Below are 27,621 nucleotides of genomic sequence, written 5' to 3'. Positions count from 1 at the left end.
TTTTCGATACGATAACCGAATATCACTCCCCGTCTGTTGATTTTTAACCCGGAGCAGGATAAAATTTCTAAATTATCAGGTCATTCTTAGAATTTTTGAATTTATTTAATATTCCTAATTTCTGTGAGAATTTTCGCCTAAATCAAATATGTCACTTTTAAAAATTCACCGTATATTTAGGAAAACTAAATTGAACTTGTATATGTCTTCAAAGGGTATGTAAAACTTACCTAAAATGTATTTTGCAAAATCACTAAATAATTACTCATGTGTTTATTTAGTGTTAAATGTCTTGTAATAATTTTACTTTTTACATATTTATCTTTACAGTTTGATGCCGGATTCGGTTAAGCACACAGCTTTTCTATCACTTTAGAGCATTGAATTTTATGTTTAATATTCATCAAGTTTTATATTTTGATAATTTCCATTGATATTGGCAATGGATTATTTTAAGCAAGTTTAAGGAAAATAGAGATGAACTAAATTTAATTATATGAAAATATCTTGATTACAGAATATTAATTTGCAAGTTGTGTGTTTAACAATTTAGTGCCTATTTCAATGTTCACACAATTTAGTGCTTTATTCCTTGTTATGTGCAATTTATTTTAGTTGTTAATTATATGCTAGTTACCTTGTGATCTTATCAGAAAATAAAATAATATCCATCTAAATTTTGATTCTGACAATATATATGTTTAATTATTTCATTTGTTTTTAATTTTCAGCTCAACTACATATCAAACAAGAAATTAAAAATGGTGTGGCTATTGTTCGAATCGATTCACCTAATTCTAAGGTAATAAACTTATCTTTAAACTGTAAAAAAATCTATTTCACATATATCTATTTCACAAAAATCTATGTCAGGATAGATTATTGCCTTCAAGTTCATCAATTTTGTTTCTTTAATATCAATTTTATTGGTTTTCAGCCTTATTTCTCAATTTGCTATGCATTTAGAAAAATTGCTTGTAAATATTTTAATATGATGTTAATAGAATTACCGATTTTTTGTTATTTTGTATATATATATCATTAATAAACATGTATAATACCTTTTAATATGATAAAAATCAAATGTATTGTATTTTTATTGTTTGTTTTCTAATTAAGGTTTAATGATAAATTCTTGGTTCCTCATCAAATGTTTCATTCAGACATTAGATTAAAAGTTAAGGAGTTAAGTTACGTTGACAACATTATTTTATTGCATTACAAAAATGAGGATTTCAGTTTTTAATCATTTTCTTCAATAGAATTGTTACTCTTAATTTTGTAAGTTTCTATAATATTTCCTTTTTTTATAAATTTGTTTATATTAATTATAAGCGTGTATTGTATTAATATTTAATTTTTTCTTAAATTTATTTACCATAATAAATGTTTTGTGTTATAATAAAAGTTAAGGTCATCGGCAGTGGGGAGGGCATTCCTTTAGCAGATCAAACTGATGGACATGACTTCGGATCATCCTCAGGGATGTGTCTCTGAGGTTCACTAACATAGCTCTGGTGCAACGTAAATTAAGTACTACCTACTATTAAGAAAAGAAAAATTAAATTGTAAAGATGTGTATATTTTCTGTCTGATTTTGTCCTCTTAAGGTTGTTTGTATGAAGCTAAACACATGCTATATTTTGTTTTCTATTAATCATGAAATCAAAAAGTAATAAATTCTTTTTTTGGAACTGTTGAATTTCTTTACATTTGTAATTTTTGTGAAAGTTTTTTTTGGAACTGTTGAATTTCTTTACATTTGTAATTTTTGTGAAAGTTTCTAAACGAAACATGATCTTAGAAATCGTGCCAATTACTATTCAATTTGCTAATTATAGGATAGTAGACATTTGAAAACCAAAGTTTTCAGAATTGTTGCTAATTTTGACAAAAATTTTAAAATCCTTACCTCATTAGAGATGGAACAAAGCGGCATTGCATATGAACTTTTAAATTATTTATATGTAGTGGTGTGGAAAATAAGTAAAAATCAATAAAAAATAATGCATTAAAACATAAACTTATGTAACACTAGTATAAATTTTCACCAAAGCGTAGGAAGTTGGCAGCCTGTTTTAAGATGTCATTTTCGAACCTTTCAAGCAAAAATTTTAATCATAAAACACAGTTTTTTTTAGTTAAATATTTTTCAAGTTGCTCCCCACCTTATTTTACCAAACATTCAAACTTTATGATATCCAAGCAATAACAAATTTCTGTTTTTACTGATCGAGACGTGATTTCAAATTATTTGTACTTCAATAGTATTGTTATTGTAACAATTTGTGTAAGTAGCTATTCTCTTAAAGAAAAAGGAATGATTTCTTCTAATATACTTGTGTTTATTTATCTTTTACTTTTTCAACAATAATTTGTTTTTAAGGTAAACACACTTTCTAAAGCTGTCATGGAAGAAGTTCAACAAGTATTAAAAAACATATCATCAGACGCCAGTGTAACTAGCGCAGTCATAATATCAGGCAAACCTGGAAATTTTATTGCTGGTGCAGATATTGGGTAAACACATTTGCATGATACTTTTATGATCTTGTATTATCTCTGTCTTAGACATAAAATAAATTATAACTTAAAATTTTATTTTTATTAAAGCTTTTTAATTCAAATGATTTTTCTTTTTTATATTGTATGAGTAAATTTTTAAGATGACCTTCTTGGACCTACAATATTTCATTCCGAAATTGGTAGTTTTGCTATTTTTATAATTGGAGGAATAATAAAAACTATTTTAAATTTACATAAAAAGATGTAAAAAAAAATTTCTCTCCTTTATAAAATACCCATTTCTAAAGTTAAAAATATATATTTATAAAGTATAAGAATTTTTCAACCTAAATGTGTTGGTTAAAACAGACAGTATGGAGAAAAAATTGTTAAGGGGTAAGTCAATTATAAAACAGAAAAAGCAGTTCGTTAGCCGAATGGTTACAGGGAAAAAAATCTTCAAAAGAGGCTATGTCATGATTGGATAAAGATAATTGATATACAATGGAATTTACTTCTGCATAAATCTCTTTCCCCTTAAATTTTTCACCACTGATCTTTCTGTAGGTAACAAAATTAAAGAACATTCGTTAAAGTTAGCCTTTTCATTAATTTCATCACAGTAACATTCAATCAATAAATATAAAAAATTACTCTAAATAATTTTCAGACATATAATGCACAATCTTCATGTTCGGAGATCTATTTTGAAAAAATGATTCACATTAACATTACTATAAAATTAATATGCATTGAAATCGATAGAAATTTATTTGAAATCGCATAAGTTTTCTCTTTTTTTTTGTTGTGCAAGTGAATTAACGTTTTTCTATTAGTTGCTTTCATGTAAAGACCTTGCAATTGAAATTGTTTGCAAACTTTCATATTTATGAAAACAGATTACATTGATTAAAAATTCAGATTTAAATTACATTGAAACTATCTAAAAAAACGCACAAATTAGTGTTGTTTCTTGAGCTACTGCTATTAATATACAATCTATCAAAATTAGGATAGTAAGGAAAAAAAAAAATATGTGTTGATATATTATAGAAATAGCTCATTTTTGTCTTGGTATTGAAATGTTTTTCTTTTTGCTCAGAATGTTAGAATCCTGTAAAAGTAAGGAAGAAGTTATGCAACTATCCAAAGCAGGTCAAGATGTTTTAAATGAAATTGAAAGCAGTCCGAAACCGATTGTTGCAGCTATATCTGGTACTTGTCTTGGTGGGGGTCTGGAAGTAAGTAGAAAGTCATGGACTTTTTTCTTAAATTTTTTTAGTTTTAAATAATGGATGTAAGAAACTCATACTTGGGGACTAAACACTGAGGGTTATGTGTTTATCTGACCACCCAACTGAAAAATCTCCAATACTGCAGAGCCCAAGGTCAGGAAAACTGGGATGAACTCAGTAGGCCTTGGCTCTCAGTGGACTTTAATGCCTCTGAGTTAAGTTTAGTTTCAAAAGAAAAAGTCTGCAGTTATAATGTGTGCTAAAGAAAACTTGTACTATTCACCACATTTTCAGTTTTGTATTCTTGTTTCTCTTACAATATTTTAAGATTATTTTTGAGGAATGTAATATTTCATTTGAATTTATTTTAATTTTTAATATTTCCCATTATAACTCACTGTGCTAAAGGTTAATTACTAGATGTTTTAAAAAAAATAGGGATTAAAATTTGCATTTCTGCTGATGCTCTTTTCTTATTATGATGTCTATTCATGCAGTTATCTGTATATTTTTTTCAAGCAGAAAATTCGATTATAAATATATAAAATTAGCAAACTAAACAAGGCTAATAATACTTAAACTTAAATAAAATTAGGAAAGATGCTTTGCAATTTTAATTATTTTTTAAAAAAATCATATTACTAAATTTTTTAAAGAAATGTTTTTTTATTAGTTGTTTTTCAGCAATATTTGCTTTAAACTCCTTTTATCTACATAGTTTAGATAAAAAATATTTGTTTATGGCTCCATTTTAATGTTGATATAATGATGTGATATTGGTTCATTTATAAATTAAGTAAGTATTATTGTTTCTAATCAAAGGAATGAAAAGTGTTTTAAATTTTAAGTAAAAATATTAATCATTATTTAGTAAATATATTAATATATAATATGTATAATTTTATATTAATGTATAATAATAAGTAAAAAGATCATTAAATTTTGTTTGTTAATCCAAAACATTTTTATTTATTCAGTGATATATTGTTATTTTTCACTAAAATGATTCATGAATTAAAATAGTAGATTCATTTAAGCATTCGTAAATTGCATTTTTTATTCTTTGCTTTATTAACTTTTTTAAAACAGGACTCTTGTCTAAACTATGTGGGAAACTGATGAATTGATATTAAATTCTGCTTCTCTATAACTAAAACAACTATTTAGCTTTAAAAAATTTATTAAACTCGATAATATTTAATAAATTTATGAATTTTTTTTTTAGAAAGCATTAAATTGTGATACATTGATTTTTATTAAATCTTAATTTTATACAGTGAAACCTTGGGAATGACCACTCTTTGTTCCACAGTAAAATGACCATTGATAGAGATTGGTTGTTCTTAGAGGTTGCTACCTTGACTTCAAAATTGTTATTAAAGGTACAGGGTTTATTGTAAACGATTTTTAAATTTAGTCTGAGTCATTTTCTTGGTGAGGAAATGCCACTTCTGTTAGCATCTTAAAAAGACTGATCGAGGATTGAAATTTTAAATCAATGAAAATTATCCCAATTGATATAATTATGTATAGAGACAAATTTATTAATTATGAATGATAAAACTATTTTAAGTAAACAATTATGTTTTTTGTTTAAGTTTGCATTTAATTTTATATCATAAGAATGAGGTTAGCTTTAAAAGATGAGAAGAGGTTTATTTGTTTGAGATGCTTTTTTTTTTTTTTTTAAACTTTTTTTTCTACTTTAACTTTCATCTCTAAAAAGAAATCATCGATAGCATCGTCATTAGTGCACTCTGACTGCAACATGAGATTGTATCGTCAAAAGAAAGCTCTCTAAATAAGCTCTCTATTTGACCTTTTCCACATTTGGTGCAGAAGTTTACCCAGTCTCTGGGAGGTCGAGGCTTTAATGCTCTCTCCTGGAGGTTTTCTTCGACACATTGCCTATGGAAAAAATTCTGGGCCTCCCAAAAGTGGTGGTAAATGGAGGTGATCTTTCCTGGAGGTTTCATTGTACTAATATGCGTTAATAAATTATTTAATTCTTATCTTTGGTATATAACATACTTTATAAATATATTTTTCAGATAAAATAAGTAATTTTGAAGATTTATTTTGCTTTGTTGTTTTTCTTGTTGTATGTACTATAAAAATATGATAGTGTGCAAAAAATGTATGATATTTTAATTCTATCATAAATAAAAATCAGCAAATCTGTAATGTATGAAACTTATGCTATTGTGTTATATTGTATATTCCTACAGGTTGCTTTAGCTAGTCATTATAGAATAGCTGTTAAAGACAAAAAAACCGGTTTAGGATTACCTGAGGTTCTACTAGGACTTCTTCCAGGTGCTGGTGGTACACAGAGGCTGCCTAAATTAGTGAGTGTGTTAGTTAGAATTATTATTTTGTTAATGTTTTAAAAACTGTAACAAGAGTTGTTTTCCTTTATTTTAAATTAAAAATAATAGTAATTGCTCGTTCATTATTTTCTTTTTATATCATGCCCAAATTATTAGTTTGGTGCTATTTTTCATTTTAACATGGTGCGTAGCAGGGTTGGAGTTTTTGCTGGCAAAAAGGGGTTTTTGCCAGGACAGTGGCAAAAACCTGGTAAAAACCGGCAAAAACTGGTAAAAACCGGCAAAAACCAAATTATCTAAATTGCTGATTAAATATTATTACAAAATACTTGAAACAAATTTAAATCAATCATAAGGAATAATAATTTTGATACATTTTCATGAAAAAATTATTTTTAATATATTAATAATTAATATACCTAAGGGTAATAATTTTTAAAAGATTGAAAGTTTTTGATCTCTTTTCATTTTAGAATCCTAAAATAAATGTTTTTTTTACAAATAAATATTATTATTTGTATAATACTATTATTCATTATAAAAAATTATTATTTGTACAATAATTAACTACACATGTTGATAGATATTTTATGCTTTAAATTATATTTGTATTAATTTAAAAATAAGTTCATTTCACTGAAAAAAAGAGAATAATCACAAATTTTCCAATCAATAATGTTTTAAACTACTAAAATGATACATTATCATTTAATTATGGAATAATAGTTTTGTTAATTTTTTTGTAATTATTTATATTCATAGTATATATTTCAATTTTAGGAATAATTTTGTATCAAAAATGTGTTTTTGTCCTCTCATCTTGGAAAATATAGGTTTTTGCCACTTTGCTTTGCAAAAACCTGTTTTTGCCAGGACGGTTTTTACCGGTATTTACCATGGTTTTTTCCACCTGCGGCAAAATCTTGCCAACCCTGGTGCGTAGTGTTTGTAAAAAGCACCTAAAGGTGCTTTTTTGGGGATTTCGTTTTTAGAAGCTTTTAAAGGTGCTTTTTTCAGCTGGCGTTTTTAAAAAGTGCTTTTTTCCGAATAATTTTTTTTCTTCCTTTCAGTGATATCTGGTGGATCCCATGCATTTCACGAAAAATGGGGAGTTTGCTACGTAATTATTCACGCGGACTTCATGTCGTACCCACGTTATGACTTGCATGCGCTCACACATGAAACCGAAACCCGAGTGCTCCAATTCGGATAGAGAATATCAGATCCTTATGAAATGTTTTTCTTTTTAATTTATTTTAATTTTGTTCTTGTTTATTTTATTTTACTTCTAACACTTTTTTTGACGTAGGGGGTAAGGGTACTTTTGTTCTGAGTTCAGGGTCAAGTTGAATTCACTCGGTGATGTGGGAAAGTACTGATTGTTTTGATTTACAAGTGCTTGAAAAGTTTTTAAAAAGTGCTTATTTTTGATTCAAAGATTTGGCTATGCACCCTGTTTAAAAGTAGAAATCATCATGAATCTCTTCTGAAATTTGTGAAGATGTTTAAATGTGTGAAATGTTGTGTTGAAGATGTTAAAAAATAGCATTGATCATAAAAATTGAATTCTTATTTGTTTGAAGCATCATTATTCTTTATTTGAAGTAAAATTTGTTATTCATTTGATGCATTGATTTATAATTGTTCTCTCGTCTTCTGGATTAGGTTAAAAATTACAGGGCTACGGAGTTGAATATTAGTAGACGTAAACAAAAAAATTGAGTTTGCTGTTCAACAAGAAAACATAAAAATAAAATACCTTTAATACTGGGCCAGGATAGCTTGGTTGGTATGGCGTTGGACTAGAGTTTGAGAGAATGGGAATGAGAATCCAGCTGGTCATAGAATTCCCTTATAATAAGTGGTGACTGGTGCACATTAAATTCTTCGGGATCACAAAGTACTCCGAGTTCAAGTAACAAATTGATACCTCTGGGGGTACTGATTCAAGAGCTCCTTTGTCTTCTGGATTGGGTTCAAAACTACAAGGCCGCAGAGTTGAACATTGGTAGCCGTAAACTCAAAATTTGGATCGATTGTTTAATGACTATTATAAAATAAAATACCTTTAAATGATGAGCATGACCTTTAGTTTTGACTTTCTCATTCAAGCTTTTTTTGGTCCTTGATGATGAGGTTTTTTTTTAGTGCATGGATTGCTGTTTAGTTTCAGAATTGCACTGAAAAATTCATATTTCTTCACATGGGATGACTTTTTCTAACAGTTCGGGATCATTATGTGCAAATCCTCAGACAAAAATTTTCTTATTGGCTCTTTATTAATGTTTGTTATATTGATATAATCAGCCTTTCATCCCTTCAGTGGGTCGATAAATGAGTACCAAGCATGCTTGGGAACTAAACACTGGGGGTTCCGCGTTCGGCTGACCACCTGACCGGAGCATCTGCTCCTGCACCCCAGAGCCCAAGGTCAAGAAAACTGAGATGGGCACAGTAGGCCTTGCCCCTCTATGGGCTGTCGCGCCACTGAGTTTAGTTTATATTGATATAATCCAAACACTCAGACTTCATGTATGATTTCATTATTATTTTTAATGTTTTCATCAGTTCTTGATGTCACAGGTCGACCAGAACATTCACAATCTTCAACAGCCTCCTGATCTTCCGAAAATTGTTTGTTCCATTCAAAAATTTGACTAAGTGAAATGCATACCTGCCAACTCTCCCGCATTTTGCGGGAGATTTTATTTTCATATTTAAAGTGGTAGTAAATATATACTATTTTTTCTTTTATAAATTTAATTTTTAAATGATTTTGATCACCACTATTCTTACAAAAATTAAGCTTATATATTAATATGCGTTACTATCATGGTTGTCAACTTAATTTTTTTCAAATACAACGTATTTGTTTGCTTAAAATAGAAGTTTTAATTCCATTTTAATACCACTGGGAAAAATGATAATGGAAGGGATTAAAAGTTGGCAGGTCTGGAAATGTATTTATCTTCAAGCATATCCTTTAACGATTCAAAACATTCAGTAAAAACTGTTTATTTAACGAAAAGTTTAAAATTGATGTGCTGCTCTATTTTTGAGTTTATCACATCGTTGTACTTAGACATAGTGCTTTACTGGGTAAAAAACAAACTAAACTAGATAGAGGAACAGAATTGTGTGCCACATGCACCAAGGTCGACCAAAGCAGCAAGCTCAACTACATTTCATTCCCACTTCACCGCAACAAGCCTGGCAGCTAGAGTATGCTCAAACTGGTTTTTTAATTATCACTTCTTGAATGTATATTTTAATATCTGATGCCACTAACTGAAATTTCTACTTGAAAATTGCTTCATTCTAAAATCAATTATATGTTATGAATTTTACGTGTGATTAGCTTAATGACTGTACTAAATATTTTTATAATAACTTGAATTAAAATTTTCATCTTTCTTAAAGTTTCTAATAATGTTTTTTAAATTTTTTTTTTATAGATATCTTTACCTAATGCATTAGATATGATGTTAACTGGCAAAACTGTTCGAGCTGACAAAGCTAAAAAACTTGGTTTAGTTGATCTGCTTGTCGATCCTTTGGGTATGTACTCAAGAGGAATTGTTAATTTTGTATCTGTGTCTAGTTTTTTAAGCTTCTTTTTTTTTTTTTTTTATTGATTCATAACTCCCAGTTTCTTTCTGATTCTCAGTTTCTTTGGTTTCTTGATTTTTGACTATTTTATAAAAATCCTTAAAATTAGGAATGCTTCTGAAGAAAAATATCCTTTCAAAGTAGATTTTTTACTTATCCTTTTTTAAATTAACATCTCTTATGAGATTGTCATTTTTTTTTAGTTTAGTTTGTTTTTGTTGTTTTCAGAAAAATGTTCGTTATATTTCAAATAAGGATTGGATAAAAAATTAATAGTATAAGTGTGATTTTAAACATAAAATGGTGAGTTGTAATAACTATGTGTAGTTATTTCATTGTAATTACACTTTTTAAGGTCATTTTTTCTCCCCTCAATAAAAGTTAATGCTTGAGAATTTTATACATTGAACTTTACGATTATAATTACATCATTCTAAACTGATAATTAAATTCACTGAAAAATTTTCTTCCCTCTGTAAGGTAATTCCACATAAAATCATAAGAAAAGTGTAGTATAAAGTTTTTAAAAAAAATGGTATATAGTTTAAAATTGGAAGAGTACAATATTTTTTCTTTTTTGAAATGAATTTTATCTAACTATAAAATAGCGTTATTGATAGTTTTTACTATATACTACGTTTTTCTATAGAAATTTTCGTTTTCAATTCATTTCTTAGCTTCCAAAATTGCATACATGACTACTTATTGTGACACTATTTTCAATTTTAATGACATTTTTTTAGGCAAATACAAAATTCAATGTGTTTACTATAAGGTGGCTAGGAAATTATATATATAAATATATAAGTTGATTATATTAATTAAAAATATTTGTTTTCTTTAGGTCCTGGTTCAAAATCACCTGAAGAAAGAACTGCTGAATATCTGGAAGAAGTTGCTGTTAAAGTTGCACAGGACTTGGCTAGTAAGAAATTAAAAATTGATCGCACCAGACCTTTAATGGAAAGTAAGTTTTCTTAGCATGTATTTTTGTTTAGGTGTACTTAAGAATATTTAATTAATGAGTTAGCTAAATTAATCTACCTAAACAAAATTGGATTATCATTGTAGGGTTGAAAAGAAAAAAAACTGATATTTTTTATAAAAAAATAAATTTTAAAAAGTTTTTGTTTAGTTAAAACAAGAACTTGTAAACTTAAATTCGAAATTATTTAATAATTAAAAAATTATTTTATCAAATACTTCTCGTGGATTAATTTATGCTTTTAATGAACAATTCAGAAACTTTAATTTTTGTTTAATAAATAAACTAAAGTGATACAAATAATGAAATACAAAAAAGAAGAAAAATACTACAGTCAAACCCCGCTATAGTGAACCTTCAAGGGACTGAAATTTCAGTTCACTATATCCGTTACGCAGGCAATTTAACTAATGGTTCTCAAACTGCTCACTTTTATGACACATTATTCAAATAAATGACTGAAAAATATTATGTAGTAGCAAAAATTGTGTTATTTTTCATTACTCTTCGTCCTGCGTGCAAAAGAAAAAATTAGTAACCTTTTGCTGCTGAGCAATCTTCTACATCAGATATGGAAACACTTCCCTACTCTCAGATAATTTTTTCTGAATTTCTGTTATTCCGCTTTTTAAACCTGTCTAACCTTCTACTGGAGCACAGAAAAGTAATATCATAAAATCACTTAGCAAATTCATCGACATTTGTCCAGATACTGGAAGATTGCGATTGGTGAACCACTTCAGTTAATGCTTCTTCAACATCCTTTTGATCTGCTTATCTCAACTTTTTTCTGCCATCTAAATTTTTTTTCATGAGCAGAAATTATTAATTGGCTATTTTTCCATATGTTACCAACATCAGATTTGTATAGTTTATATTCCCTGAAAATATCAGCTTGATTGCATCCATTTTCAATTTTTCTGACTATGTCCATTTTATCATCAATGGAGAACGTTTTACGTTTACTGCTAGCCATAGTTAAATTTGAGACACTTGTTTGCGGGATTTTTTTAACTGAACTGAGAGCAAAAAGGAGTTGAAATGTGGGCCTGATCAACACATATTAGTGTCCAACCCTTTGACCAATAATGAATAATTACTCATTCCCTCTGACAGAAAATGCATATTGATCCCATTGACACCTTACAGTTGCATCATCTGCCTGAGTTGGAAACATCTGCTTGGTTTGTTTAGGGATGGGAAAGTGAGATAAAAGAAGCAAACAAGAAAAAATGCTTATAGCTACGTTCCCCTCGATAGATCGATGGTTTTAAAAATCGGTATATGTATTTAGTTTGAAGTAGAAATTCCAAAATTACTTTTAAAAAAAATAGGGGGGGGGGGATCAGTCAGAGACGGAAAAAAGTTCATTATATCCAACTTCATCACTTTTTTGGTTCACTATATCCACAAAAAATAACATTATATGTGTATAGCAAGGAACGAGACCGAACATTTCGTTCACTATAAACCGTGTTCACTGTAGCGGGGTTTGACTGTATTATAAATGTATGCTACAACTTTTTAAGAGAGGAAATATCTTAAAATCTCTCCATTTACCCTTTTTTTAACTTTGAAACCACTAAGTTTTCGATTTTCATCTAATATTTTAAAAAAGTAAGCATTTTTATTAAAAATGTTTATGAAATTTTGCTTCAAAACTTGTTTAGTTCATTTGATGAATATTTTCAACACAGTAAATATATTTCATTCATAATACTTCTGTATATTGCAAATTACATTTGTTGCTTTCATTGTTAATTTTATACTTGACTGCTATTTGAAGGTGATTATATTTAAAATTTGTGTTCTTCAGCCATCACTACTGTTTAATTTTTATTTTGTAAGTTTCAAAAAACAAAATTTTACTTTGATTTTTTTATTTGTTGATGTAATTTGATTAGATTTTTTTATTTGTCTTTCTGTTTATTAAATATAATATAAAACTCTTGTTTGTCTGTTAAAAACTAATTACTTTCTGATTTTGGATTTATTAGTAATTATTTTGGAATGAATATTTCAAATTTAAAAGTGTTTTAGGATATTTGTTTAACTTTTTACGTACTTATTCAACAAAGTTGGGAAGCTTTTTAAACAAAAATTAGCTCCGAATTTGATATAACATAAGTTTCATTTTCTTCGTTTATCGTTGAGTTTGTTTATCTAACTGAAGCTATTATTAATTTTATATGTTGTTCTCTTTTTAGGATTAATGAAGTACGCTCTTAGTATGCAATATATTCGAGACAAAATATTTTCAAAAGCTAAGCAACAAGTCATGAAACTAACCAATGGATTATATCCAGCTCCATTAAAAATTTTAGAAGTAAGTTTATTCAATATTTTAAAAGACTATGGATTGTGTGTAATTTCTATGCAATTTTATTTATTTCTTGTATAAATTATGGTTATATATATATATATATATATGAAATATCCGGTGTTTCCACACCGATATTTTTTTAGTTATTTACAGTCAAATCAGCATGATTAACGAGTCCAGTTTCGGCATAATCTTTTTTATTTAGCTAAACGATGGTGAAATAGCAGTTTCACCCCTCTCCAGACGGAGAGGGAGAGACAGAGTTACAGTCAGATCTGACGAAGTTTAGTTGGTAAACATTATACACCAAAAAGTCACGCTAAAACATTGCTCCTCTATTTTATAGGATGATTAAAAGTTGTGAAGAGGTCAGACATTATTGCATTTTTCTGTATTCTTACGCCTCATCAATTTATTTATTACTCATAGCAAATCGTTCAATCTTTCCTTATATGGAAGTGAAAGATCTTAAAATAACTTCTCTTTTGAAGTATAAATCTAATTATTATTCATTGGCATGTTTTTAGCCTTGAAGTCCCAAAATAGAATTTCTACCCTTATCTTTTACTAAAGATATTTTATGAAAACGAATGAAGTTTTAATGCTTTTATTAATACAAAAGTATTTAAATTTTGTATTACAACCCCCCCCCCCCAATTTTTTTTTTTGATAAGCCAAAAAAAATAATTTAGAATACTATGAATTTATCAGGATACGAACCTGTGCGGGGAAACCCCAATGTATTTCGAAAAAAAAATACTTAAAGGATACAAAGCTGGATAAAGTTCGAATTAATCCAAAACATATCTTGAAAGCCACAACATCAATTTAAAGTTGATAGGAAAGAATTATAAATTTTTTTTTTCTCTTTTCGTGAAAATGATTCATAAATTCACCGAGAGAGAAGGAGAAATTGAAGCTTATTTTTCTTTGAGTTCTGAGTAGGAGGGAGGGAGGGAATGCCGAACATCTAAGTAGACCATCGTAAACCATTCCGGGAATGAGAAAACACTTCATCGACGATTAATCCAGAGTAGCACTGGCATAACTAAACTTTCCGTAGGTCACTTGTAAAGGGATGGGATTTCTAATCGAAAGCATTTTTATCTCTATCAGGAATCCAATGAAGTAAGTTTTTCTCTTCAATCCATTGGGGTGAAAAACTCATCCAAGATTTTTGACGAAGGGATGAGGAATCCTTCTCGACGAGGTGGCGGTCACTTTAGGCCTAAGTCCCAAGAGATAGTATTGCACAAAAATTTTCTTTCAAGGGGTTTCCTGCACAAAGCAAAAGTTCTGCCGTCTTGAAATATCCGGTATTTCCACACCGATATTTTTTTAGTTATTTACAGTCAAATCAGCATGATTAACGAGTCCAGTTTCGGCATAATCTTTTTTATTTAGCTAAACGATGGTGAAATAGCAGTTTCACCCCTCTCCAGACGGAGAGGGAGAGACAGAGTTACAGTCAGATCTGACGAAGTTTAGTTGGTAAACATTATACACCAAAAAGTCACGCTAAAACATTGCTCCTCTATTTTATAGGATGATTAAAAGTTGTGAAGAGGTCAGACATTATTGCATTTTTCTGTATTCTTACGCCTCATCAATTTATTTATTACTCATAGCAAATCGTTCAATCTTTCCTTATATGGAAGTGAAAGATCTTAAAATAACTTCTCTTTTGAAGTATAAATCTAATTATTATTCATTGGCATGTTTTTAGCCTTGAAGTCCCAAAATAGAATTTCTACCCTTATCTTTTACTAAAGATATTTTATGAAAACGAATGAAGTTTTAATGCTTTTATTAATACAAAAGTATTTAATTTTTGTATATATATATATATATATATATATATATATATATATATATATATATATATATATAATAAATAAATAAATAGAAGAAAACACGAAGAAAGTTAAGAAAAACAATGAGTTTCATTTAATGCGCTTAAGCTGCAAGTAAACAGAACTCATTAGATATGTTCAAAATGTTATCATTTTGAACATATATATATAACATCTGGCATTGTTTCAAGACCACTGTCTCTTAGATCTCTATGTGAAACATTTATTTTGTTAACAATGCTCTGTGTTCTATTACACATTTTTTAAATTTGATATCATTTTCGTAGTATGTGATACATAGCTGCCAACTCTACTGGATTTTCCAGTAAACTACTGGTTTCCTTAAAAAATCCCTATTGAAATAGAATTTTTGTGCATATTATTGCTTGCTTGAATATTTAAATAAGTATCACTAATAATAAAGCTATCCTCATTTATAAAATTCAGTTAACTATCTTTGATGAATTCAATGCCTATTGCTATTTAAAATTATGACTAACATAATACATAACATCTCAAGATCATTTTGTCATACATAAAATTTCAAGATTTTCTATTTTGTTGACTATAAAAATCCCTAAAATTTCCTATGTGTAAAATATTTAGTATATTTTGCTACAATTATCATGAAATTTATATTATTTTGTAAAACCTACTGGATTTTTCCCTATCCGGATAATCTACTGGATATTCTATGGTGATATTATTTTTAAAAATGAAGTAACTTCGTTTTGAAAGTGAATGTCTAAGGCTTTTAAATATTAGAAGAAGAAATATTTATAGTAATTTAAATTTTAAATATTTGAAGGAATTTAAAAATATTGGTAAAGGTTAATTAACATGGGTAATGTTTCTAACACTGATTTAATTTGGTGAAACATCATAAAATAAATGAATGACTTGTAAACACCAACTGGACTTAATCTATTTTCAAAAATAATTGCTCCTATCCTGAAGTCTGTAATTTATAAGTTAGTTGATTAATGATAATATTTATGATACGTTACGTTTTTTTTTGCAGGTTGTTAGAACAGGAGTCGAAAAAGGCTCCTCTGCTGGTTTTGCTGCTGAGGCTGAAGGATTTGGAACCTTGGCTATGACAACCCATTCTAAAGCCCTTATTGGTTTATACAATGGACAAACTTTATGCAAAAAGAATCGCTTTGGAGCACCTGCAACAAAGACAAAGTAATCATTTAGCTCAATAACCAATGGTATTTTATTATTTAATGTTTATGTATTATGAACTCTTGAATTATATCCTATTAGGACTGTTGCAGTGCTTGGAGCTGGACTCATGGGTGCTGGTATTGCCCAAGTGAGTGTTGATAAGTCTTTTGATGTCCTTTTGAAAGATGTTACTCCAGACAGTCTTGCCCGTGGTCAAAATCAGATTTACAAGGGATTGGACGGTGCTGTCAAACGTAAAAGGATATCTTCGTAAGTAATGCACTGCATATGTTCGTTTATCACAAAAAAAAATACATTTCATTTTAAAGTTTTTCAAATGAATTCTTAAATATGTACATGATTTTTTACATCTGATTATAACATTGTTGATTCAACTGTATTATGGATGGGAATTATATAAATTTTAGAGGATTTTGTGACATGGAATGTATTTTTGTAAAATCAGTTGCAAAATGTCTACTGTAAAAAATAGTTCTCTAAGAAATTCGAATTTCTTAAATATTACATTTTTGATTTAAATTGTGTAGAAACTGCTAAATTTTTTCAAGTTAACTAGTTTTATTCATGTTGGTCAGTGTCACAAAAGAAACAAAGCTATGGATAAATTAAAGACAAATTAAGATCTTTCTCAAGCATGAGATTCTTCATTGGATTTATGATTTTAGCATTCGCTTTTTTAACTTAATTTATAAAAAATTTCCTAGTTTCTTAACTGATTTTTGTTATATTTTCAAGGTTGTTGAAAACTAAGCTTTTTACGTAAAATTTTGTAATACAGGGCTGATTGTGCTCAGGAAAAAATCCGGATTTTTCGCTAACCGTGATCCGGAAGTTTCCAGAGACCGAAGGTGCAAACCTTTAAAAAAATCATTGATCACTAAAGTTTCCGGAAATCAAATTTTCAAAGGTGGAACTTGAAAACACAGTTTATTTTATTTGTTTGTAAGGGAGAGCCTGATACTTTATAAGCTTATATTCAAGATTAATATTCATTTTTTATCAGTAAATAGTTATTATAATAAACTGAAGAAAGAAAGACATATTTGTAAATTTCAATTACTTTTCCAGGTTATCATAAGTGTGTGTAAATGGTATAGGTATGTGTAAAATTTTAAATATATTTTAAGTAAACTAAGAAATATTGAGAAAAAGAAAAAACCTTGTTTAAATTTTGTTCTAATTTTTCGATTTAAACTTTTTTTTTACTCAAGAAATTTTCCAGAATTTTCACTTGGGCTCACAATCACCCCTGATAGTAAATATAAGTCCTCTTGTTAATATCTAAAAAACTTCTAAGAAACTATTATTTTATAAAAAAATTTTTTACAGTAACACATCATTCTATTAAATTTGATACTTTTAACTGCATTTGAGAAAAAATATTGTTAATTTGTTGCACCAAAGTAGTCTTCTAATAGTTTTTTACGTTTATTTATTTTGCTTGTTTTATATCTTATGCTTTTTCTTCTTTTTGCATTCTCAGACCTGCTTATAAAATATGTTAGTATTAGATATTCACTATTGCAGAATTCCATATTTTCTGATCCATGTAAGTATCAATTTCTCATAAATTGATTATTTTTATACAATTTTGAAAAGGATGTTTTTATACCTTATTTACAAACTTTTCCCTAAAAAGCTATAATTTTACATTAACTAGACTATTTATTTATGCCAAATTTGTTATGTTCACTTTTTTGTAAAAGCTAATCATCCAGTTTGCTAAAATCTTTTTATTTTTGTCTAGACATGAAAAAGATAAGTACATGTCTAAGTTAAATGGAGTTTTGAACTATGACAAGTTTAACAATGTGGACATGGTTATTGAAGCTGTTTTTGAGGACTTGAACATCAAGCACAAAGTGATTAAAGAAGTGGAGAAGTATGTTCCTGAACACTGTATCATAGCCTCTAACACTTCAGCATTGCCTATACACAAGATTGCTGAAGCAAGCAAGAATCCTGAAAAAGTAAGCATTCAAACTTTAGAAGATTTGCACAATCATGATGTTTTGGTAGTTTATAATAATCTTTGTCCTGAAAAAGAACAACTGCTTAACATTTATTGCAGATGTTTTTGACATCATTTTTTTTGTAAGTGATTCCCTTCTTTGTATTAAAATATTTTTGCTTCTGCAATTTTTCACAAGTGTCTGAAGTATTTTTAAGATGGCCCAATAAATGACACATTATTCTGGATATTAGTGTATTGTTTGTTTATGTTATTTTTAAATTTTTTATTCGATTTTATATTTTGATTTTTCGATATTTTCGTCTTTCCCTTATTTATTATTTATCTAGTTTGATCTTCGTTAAGTGTCTTTTGAGTTCTTCCTTCTTGATATTATCTTCCTTTTTCTTTTGTTTGTTTGTGCAGCAGATTTTTCATTATTACCATCTCTGTATATTTCATGGCTTCTATACAGGGTTGGCAAGTTTTTGACACATGACGGTTTTTACCGGTTATTACCATGGTTTTTACCGTCATGTAAAAAACCCATAGATTTGGTAAAACTGTATTTTTATTTGAGTTTAACTGCTTATAATTTAAAATTAATTAATTTTTGGGCAATAAAATTAGAAAGAAAGTTGTTAAGATATTTAAGAACAGATTCTTGCATTTCCCCAACATGTTTATATCAAAACATACTATTTGAAGTAAAATATTAGGATACTAAACAAAATTTTCAACATTTCCAAGCATCACTTTGTTTGGCATATTACATTACAGGAGAATGTCAAGATTGATTACTTTCATTCATAAAATCTTGCTTTGAGAAACACATGTACACATAAAAAGAAAGCCTCATAAAATAAACTTTTCTTATCATTTTTGTTTTCAATATTTTACACAGAAAAGAGACATGAAAAAGCCTAGGAAATCCTTTTAGAGTTTCCTTGCAACATTGCAATAACCTTTTATTATCATTATCCTCAATGACAGGCTTCCATTGACAGAATCTTCTCGAATTTTGGACTCATCCATACTAAACTCAGAAATCGACTGGGCCATGAAAAATGCGCAAAATTAGTCACTTGCTATCGTATGCTTCGGCACAGTGACCCCGACTACTGAACATGTAGTTTTGTTTGTAATTAAGTTTTGCTTAATATGCTTTTTCAACTGAATAAAAGCTTTTAACTTGACAAAATAGCAGTAATTCTTGACTTAGAGTTTGTTAGTACTTACAAGTTTTGAAAGTTTATTTTAGCTTATTTCTAATATTTACAGGGTGCGTAGCGTTTGTAAAAAGTACTTAAAGGTGCTTTTTTGGGGATTTCGTTTTTAAAAGCTTTTAAAGGTGCTTTTTTCAGCTGGCGTTTTAAAAAGTGCCTTTTTCCGAATAATTTTTTTTCTTTCCTTCAGTGATATCTGGTGGATGCCATGCATTTCACGAAAAATGGGGAGTTTGCTACGTAATCATTGACGCGGACTTCATGTCGTACCCATGTTATGACTTGCGCATGCGCACACTTGAAACCGAAACCCGAGTGCTCCAATTCGGATAGAGAATATCAGATCCTTATGAAATGGTTTTCTTTTTAATTTAATTTATTTTTGTTCTTGTTTATTTTATTTTACTTCTAACACTTTTTTTGACGTAGGGGGTAAGGGTACTTTTATTCTGAGTTCAGGGTCAAGTTGAATTCACTCGGTGATGCGGGAAGGTACTGATTGTTTTGATTTTCGCCCATTTCTTTTTTTTTTTTTTTTTTTAACGTTAAAACTGTTTATAAAAAGTTTTTGTTTTTCAATAATATCATTGATTGAATATGAATTTGTTGAGTGCTTGAAAATTTTTGTAAAGTGCTTGAAAAGTTTTTAAAAAGTGCTTATTTTTGATTCAAAGATTTGGCTACACACTCGATTTAAGAAATGCCAAATTTTAGATTCTTCTTTTTAGTTCTTGAATTTATTAATAGTTCCAAGCTTTTTTGTTTGTTTGTTTATTTCTAACAATTAAGAAGTGCAAAATTTTGAATCATTTGCAAATCAAGCTATAATGATAAAAATAAGTATCACTATTTTCAATAAGTATGTTTCAATATTACTGTATGAATGTATATCCTTCTATAAGAATACATGTATATCGTTGCAAAATCAATAGCAATCATTTACAACATTCATTTATAAAGGCAATTATGTGAAAATAATATATTGTCCGCTATATGCCATAAATTTAAGAAAACAGTAGGTTTTTGACGGTTTTTACCGATAAAAACACAGTTTTTAACACTGTCATGTCAAAAACCAGTTTTTGACGGCAAAAACCCAACCCTGCTTCTATATATACATAGCAAATAGTCAAAAATGTGCATATCTTCATATTTTTTTAATCAAAAATTTGAAATATATTAGTTATTATTTTATCACTAATAATTATATTAATGGTTTTTTTGATAAAAATTCTTATATTGTTCACAATTTTTTAATAAGAATTTTTGAATTTTTCAAAAGAGGAAAACTTTGCATTCGATTATAAAATATTCAGAGGAAGTTTTCATGTAAAGTTAAATAACTTAATCAAATATTGTTAGTGTTAAATATTAAGAATCAAATTAGAAAAATTTCTTTGCTTTCCTTTATTATTTTTTTTCTTCATAATTTGTTAAAATAAATATGTCCTTAATTATTATTATTAATTTTTTAAACTTTGGCAGTTAGATCTTGTTTGTGAAAAAATTTCAACATGGACAATAATTATTATTTATTTACATTCCTTAGGTTGTTGGAATGCATTACTTTTCCCCAGTAGACAAAATGCAGTTGCTAGAAGTTATAACAACAGATAAAACTTCAAAGGATACTGCTGCAGCAGCTGTTCAAGTTGGTTTAGAGCAAGGCAAAATTGTGATTGTTGTCAAGGATCGACCTGGATTTTACACTACAAGAATTCTAAATCCAATACTTTTTGAGAGTATCTACATGTTCCAAGTATGTTTGTCCTCATCCTTTCATTTTGTTCTTTTAATTGGTAGTGTAGGTTATATCTGAGTACCATATAGTCTAAGCAGATGGGAAATTTGCATATTTTTCATTCAACCTCAACTTGGCAGCATTGGGAAAGGCAGGAAATGTAATAGTGCACCTGAAAAATAAGATATCTAGGAAATTGGATATATGGTATTTAGAAAAGCTGAATGCATATGCAGTGATGAAAAACTACAGCAAAAAAATAGAAATTTGCTTTTTTTTAAAATTTCTGACAATAATTATTACAGGACCCCCCCTTCCTCCATAACTGCCAAAACCTAAGCCTTCTGGATGCTACCAGTACTTGGAATGAACTTTTTTCCCCTGCAGTAGCCTTATATAGAATAATCCTCAGGAGTAAATATGTCGAGCTAGGCATGTGCGATGTTGTCTTAACTGCGACTTCCCCTGTAAAGTGAAAAGGGTGAGGTTTTTGGTTGACTTATGTCCTTTTCTTGTGGTGCATCATAAGAAGAATGTACTGTAACGATGGAAGTCAATTTGATAGACGAATACAATTCATATGATCAATGTTGCTGAAAAAAATAAATTCAAGTTTGATTGGTTAAATAAAACAATCTAAGTGATTAAAACTGTTCAAAGCAATCTTTCAGAAGATATTGGTTAGTGAATGTTTTAATTTAAAACAATTGACTGACAATTAATTTACAATAATAATTATTAAGCCTTATATATTGTTTAATTTTCATTTATATAGTAGTGGTAAAAGACGTTTAAAATTATATTTAAGAAAATTTTAAATTTCACTGTCTTAATGATTCTGCCACTTTTAATATAAAATAAAAATCTCATGGCAGAGTTAGAAGTAACATTTTTTTTTTTAAATATGTTATTGATATCACAGTATTGCATAGAACACTCCCTCCCGCCAACTCCCAGCATCAGAAATCTTTATTAGAAGTTTTTTCGCATTAAAATATTTTAATATATTTAATTTATAAATATTTTCAAAATAAATCATGTAAAGATGAAACATCATTGACTACTTTTATTTTAGCTTTGAGCGCTGTTAAATAAGCATGCCTCAACATGTTGGTTTCTATGACAACAGCTGTGATTAGATTGTGTGCATTTAGCAGTGCTGCCAAGTTAGGTTAGAACAATGTACAATTAGAGCTTGCAAAAAAATTTTATTTAATGATTAATTATTTTTATATTTTATTTTTAAAGTCCTAAGATTTTCATAGTTTCTCCGGTCTTGTGTTTTTAAAGAATTAATTTTCTGTTCATTATCTAGGAAGGGATTAGTCCTAAAGAGCTCGACAAATTCACCAAAGCTTTCGGTTTTCCAGTGGGTGGTGCAACTTTGGTTGATGAAGTGGGCATTGATGTTGCTACTCACATTGGAGAGCATTTGGGTGGCATATTTGGTGAAAGATTTTATGGCAAATCGGATCTCAATGTTATGAAGAGCATGGTGGCTGCTGGATTTCTAGGTAAAATTTTTTTCATAGATGAAGTTCAGTAGAACCTAGATCAATCATTTCTCATCAAATCATTAATTGCGAGCAATGGATTCAAGAAAATGACCATCAGTATAAAATATTAAGTTATGGCTGGAAAGCCAGCAAGTTTAAAATAAGCTGATTGAAAAAATTTTATACTTCATGCAAAAATAGTTGATGCAAAAAAATTAGAATAAAGACCATTTATTTATTTAAAAATTTTCAGCATTTATAACAGATTTCATTTTCATTAAGTTCATGCGAATGCAGAATGCTCCACATTGTTTAAAAAGACCTGAAGACCTTCTGCAAATTTTGTCAGTGGTTGTTAATTCGGATTCACCATCTCCTTTAATATCACTTTGCTCTTCACCTTCTGTAACCATTTCTTTAACTGACAAGACCACACAATTTAGCATTTTTATTAACTGAATTATAATAAAGGGTTTATACGAACTGCGACAAATCGCTGTTATCTTCATTATTAGCATCAGGGTTACTGTTTTTCTTCTCAAATTCTAGTAAAAAAGATAGTAATAATATAGATGGAATTTCTGAACAATAGATACAGGAAGATCGATGCTAGTTTTTAAAAACTATCTAAAAGAGTCTTATTAGCAATATCAGAATAGCATTTGTAACGAGACTGTTAGAGGAAGGTGATTCGCAAAAATAAAATATGTATGAATGGTAGATCAGGGTTTAACAGAGTTTCATATTTGAAACTTTCAATATTATAGAACTGATTAAAATTATTGATTATATGCAGGACGCAAGTCTGGAAAGGGATTGTTCCTGTACACTCCTGGTGTTAAGGATAGAGATGTGAATCCTGGTGCTGAAGATATTTTCAAGAAGCACAAAGTAGATTCTTTGAAAGAGTAAGTGATCTCAATTTATGTAGTTTACACATTTTATTCTTACTTATTCATGTTTCATATCGTTTTTAAAAAGGGCTTAAAGGTGCTTCTTTTCGATTTTCGTTTTTTAAAAGTTTCGTGCTTTCTTCATGGGGTGTTTTAAAGTGCTTAATTTTCCCTTTTCAAAAATGATATATTTTTTTTCTTGTCTGTCTATTTTGTATATTGAATCTGTCTATTTTTCGCTGCGTATTATGCAAAAGTGTGTTTTTCCCATTGTTCTATTCAAAATTTTCACAATTCATTCAAACACAATCCATTTCAGCTTACCGTGATCTGTAACGTATGATATCGCCAATCATTTTACATGTTTGATGAAATCTTTGCGATTCCGTATGTGCGTTGACTGAGCAGGGTTCGGTGAGATTCTTGCACTCTCATGTGCAACTCTGCTGCATTTTGCAAGATGTTCACAATTTCTGGCTTCATTTTCCACTTTCTGAAATCAAACCAAAAAATCTTTTGATCTTTTTATGTTAGATAATATAATGAAAAAAAAAGTTCTTGGTCTGAAATTAGTTTAATCATGATCATGTAGAATCTTTGAAAATTATTTTGCATTTTATTAATGTATATAGTGCTTAAAAATATATTTTGAGTGCTTAAAAAGGTGCCTTTATTTTGTTGAAAGATTGGGATACACACCCTGTTATTGGTTGCGGCCCCTCATTGATTTCACTTTCTTTAGTAAACAGATTTTTTTTGAATTAGACTTAGTTTGCAACATCATTCAATCTTTTCAGTTCCTAATGTCATTTACATTGGACAGAAAATGGCCTGACATTGGACACAAAATGGTCCTTACTTTGGACATAATACATTAGACACGAAATAGCCTAAAAATGTACAACTGCGACCATCTGTTTTCTAATTAAAAGTTAATTTTAGAAAAAGAAACTTCCTTGCTTGTATAAGATATTTTATAACTGTTTTTTTAAATTAAAATATTCTTTAAAAAATTATAGATATTGATACCCGAATTTTATAATGTTTAAATATCGAAATGCAGGGGTGCTAATTCAAAGTATCAAATGGTTGAGATCTTTTGACATTTTGGTTTTTATTTTTTTAAAGAAAATTTTGTTCATTTAAAACATGCTCGAAACAAATCAAGTTTAAACATTTGTTTCAGAATCAAAGATCTAGGTAATTTTTACTCAATAATAAAATATTAAAATTAATTTTTCCTTATGAGAAGTTAAAACCTGCTATAAAATTACATTGAATACAGTGTGTGTAAAATTTAAACCCCTTTTTTTCTTTTTCCGTTGCTCTTTTTTTTATTTTTAAACCGATTTGATAATGTATTAATTGCTCAAAGGAATAATTAAGTTATTATTAATTGTTATAAAAAGGAAATTTATTATGGCTCTCTTCTATAAATGGTTGTACTTCCTAAAGCTAATTTTTTAATTTTTTTAAAAGCCATAATGTGCATATAATATGCTATGTTCAGGATACGCTTATACAAATATTTATCTGATAAGTTAATGCAAAGACACAAAAAGAATATCTTGCAAATTCACTTAATTTTTTTTTTCATTTAAAAAACACTGTTTTAAATCCCCTGTTATAATATATTTTTTTGAATCTTTGATTTAAGTGAAATATTTAATATAATTTAATGATATATTTTTAAGGATGTGATTTTAGTGTCAGATTTTGTAAATATTGAAGGTTTTATTTAAAGAACTAATTTACAGAAAGTGTTGTAATATACTATTTGTTTTTTGAAATTGATTGTTAAGTAAAAAATAAGAAAAAAAAGAGAAAGAAATAAAATTTGAAAGGTTGCACTATATGCAATGCTGTCCACACAGCCACAATCGTGTAGTTGGTCACAAGATTGTGGAGTCTTAAAATCCATGACAACATGGCCCACAAAGGGCTGTTGCGGAAATACTTTATTTTATGTGTGTATGTATGTATATATGTATAAATTTAAATTTAAAAAGATAATAATTTTTTTAAACAGAATTTTTCTAACTTTGCTTTTAATTAATTTAAATGATTCAGCTTCTTTTAGATATTAAACAATTAAGAACTATTTTATTAAAAGGTGCACTACTGAAGAGCTTCAGATGAGAATAATTACAAGATGTATAAATGAAGCTATCCTCTGCTTGGAAGAAGGTATCCTTGCCAATCCTGTAAGTACTTATTTATAAAACCAATCCTTATTATTTAGATTGTTATAATCTCTATAAAGTCTAAATTGAGCTTATTGCTGATGGCTAATAAAGCACAGGAATAACATGACTAACTAATTTTATTAAAGTGTCAGCATGTTTTTCGACTAAACATTTCCATTGAATCTAAGCCCATCATAATTATGTATACAATGAAGATAAAAACTAATTCAATTTCTTCTCTCTTATTCTGTGTAAATAAGTATGCATTGTTTATGTATGAAAAATACATAACTATGCTAATAATATGATTTGTGTTTATTAAACATTATTAAAAAATGGATTTAGCTACCCTTTAATAAATTTTTTGTAAGGCTATGTATAGTTTACATAGCAATTAAAGTTTCGAAACTAAGTATTTAAAATTAATCACAACAAAATATTATTTTAATTTTTTATGTATTTTCATTATAAAGAAATATAAGTTTTTATTTATTATTATTTTTTGAAAAATTGAACAGTAGCAAGATTTTTAGCAGAAAAGAAATAGGCAAACTTATATTCAGTTCTCAGTAAACGTTATCTAAAATAATTTTTTTATATTTAAACTTTTTGTTAAAGCTTTAAAATTAGATTTATTAAGCAATCAGATTTTACAGCTATTTTTCTGTTCGATCTCGTTAAATACTGGTCTTCTTAGTAAAAAATTGTTTGCCATTTAAATAAATTTTGCGTTTGAAGGATCAATCTGTTGTGTTAAGAAATGAAAATTAATTCAAGGGATATTTAATGAGCAAAGACTTCTCTTTTAATAAATTATTCTTTTTATTTGCACAGTTGGAAGGCGATATTGGTGCAGTATTTGGTCTTGGTTTCCCACCTTTCCTTGGAGGACCCTTCCGCTACACAGACACCTACGGGGCTGATAAGTTAGTGAAATGGATGGAACAATTTAGTGCAATTTATGGTCCACAATTCACCCCCTGCCAATTGCTCTTAGATCACGCCAAAGATTCCAGCAAGAAATTTCATCCATCCAAGTGATCTATATAAAACATAGGCATTTATATGAATACTTTAACTGAATTACTTATTCTTTTCTTCTTTAAGTCGAAAAATTTCTTTTTTTCTTATGAAATTGAAATGTTTTTTAAATGAATTTAGTTTCATTCTTAAATTTCACATACGTATTTTTTTTCTTCCTTTTCTAACCCGGAAAATTTCTTGTTTTCCTATAAAATCAAAATGTGTTTTAAATGAAAAAAAAAATTCTGATTATACGTCGAGTTTTGTTTTTTTCACAAGTTATTCATTCATGTTAACTGTAAAAAATAATTGTTGATTCTGCCTTCATTCATAAAATAATGTTTTATAGGTGCTGCAAAAGTGATTGTTAATATATAAAATGTTTTAAGATTACATGCATCAGATATTTATACAAACATGAAATAAATTATATTTTGACATGTACATAGCCTCTCATAATATTTTTATAGATGTAAATTAGATATTTTTATTTTGATTTTTATAATAATAAATTTCTGAAATAAAGAGTTTTTTTTTTTATATCACATTGTTGTGTTTTGTTTTAAAATTGTTTTATGTTTTAATGTTCAATTATTTATTGTCTTGAAATAGTTTAAATATTATTTTCTTTAATCAGTTTATAAAATTAATATCATTTCTCCAGAAGACAGAAAAAACTTACAATTTACAGGAAAATATATATTTTGATGTTGAAAAAAAAAAATAACTTGAAAATTGCTGTTTTTTTCTACTAAAATTTGGAAAATCCAAACTTCTGAGCTTACTTTAACATTTTCTTGAGGCTACGAAACTTGATTTTTGACCAGACGAAGTCAAAGTAATGCATTGTGTTTAGTCAAAATCTGTGGAGAAAAAAAAATCGCCACAAGCTTGGAGCAAACCAGTTTATTAAAAATCAGGTTAAGAATAAGTAGTGTGATAAATAAATAAAACATCATTAATTATTATTTTTTGTAAAATTTCCGTTCCAGCTGCATGGTTTGATTTTCTTAAAATATTAATTTGTACAACATGTACTTTATTTAACAATTTCTTGCTACAAGTTTTTTTTAA

The 27,621-nt window shown here is 28.1% G+C and overlaps 1 protein-coding gene across 1 annotated transcript; it reads left to right on the top strand.

Moving 5' to 3' along the window:
* Nucleotides 1–27,092, top strand: Mtpalpha (monolysocardiolipin acyltransferase Mtpalpha). Its single transcript, XM_043053510.3, has 16 exons — nt 1–215; nt 732–802; nt 2,387–2,520; nt 3,608–3,746; nt 5,969–6,088; nt 9,526–9,628; nt 10,524–10,646; nt 12,872–12,990; nt 15,862–16,028; nt 16,110–16,280; nt 17,779–18,001; nt 20,758–20,967; nt 22,265–22,463; nt 23,242–23,353; nt 25,452–25,542; nt 26,359–27,092. Exons 1-16 carry the CDS (start codon nt 149–151, stop codon nt 26,563–26,565), a joined length of 2,256 nt encoding a protein of 751 aa, XP_042909444.2. The 5' UTR covers nt 1–148; the 3' UTR covers nt 26,566–27,092.
* Nucleotides 27,093–27,621: the final 529 nt, after the last annotated feature.

This window comes from Parasteatoda tepidariorum, chromosome 5, assembly GCF_982258835.1.
Source record: "Parasteatoda tepidariorum strain Cologne lab strain chromosome 5, Ptep-v5.0, whole genome shotgun sequence".
NCBI lineage: Eukaryota > Metazoa > Arthropoda > Arachnida > Araneae > Theridiidae > Parasteatoda > Parasteatoda tepidariorum.
Note: the sequence above shows the minus strand (reverse complement) of the source record. Positions and strands in the feature narration are given on the sequence as shown.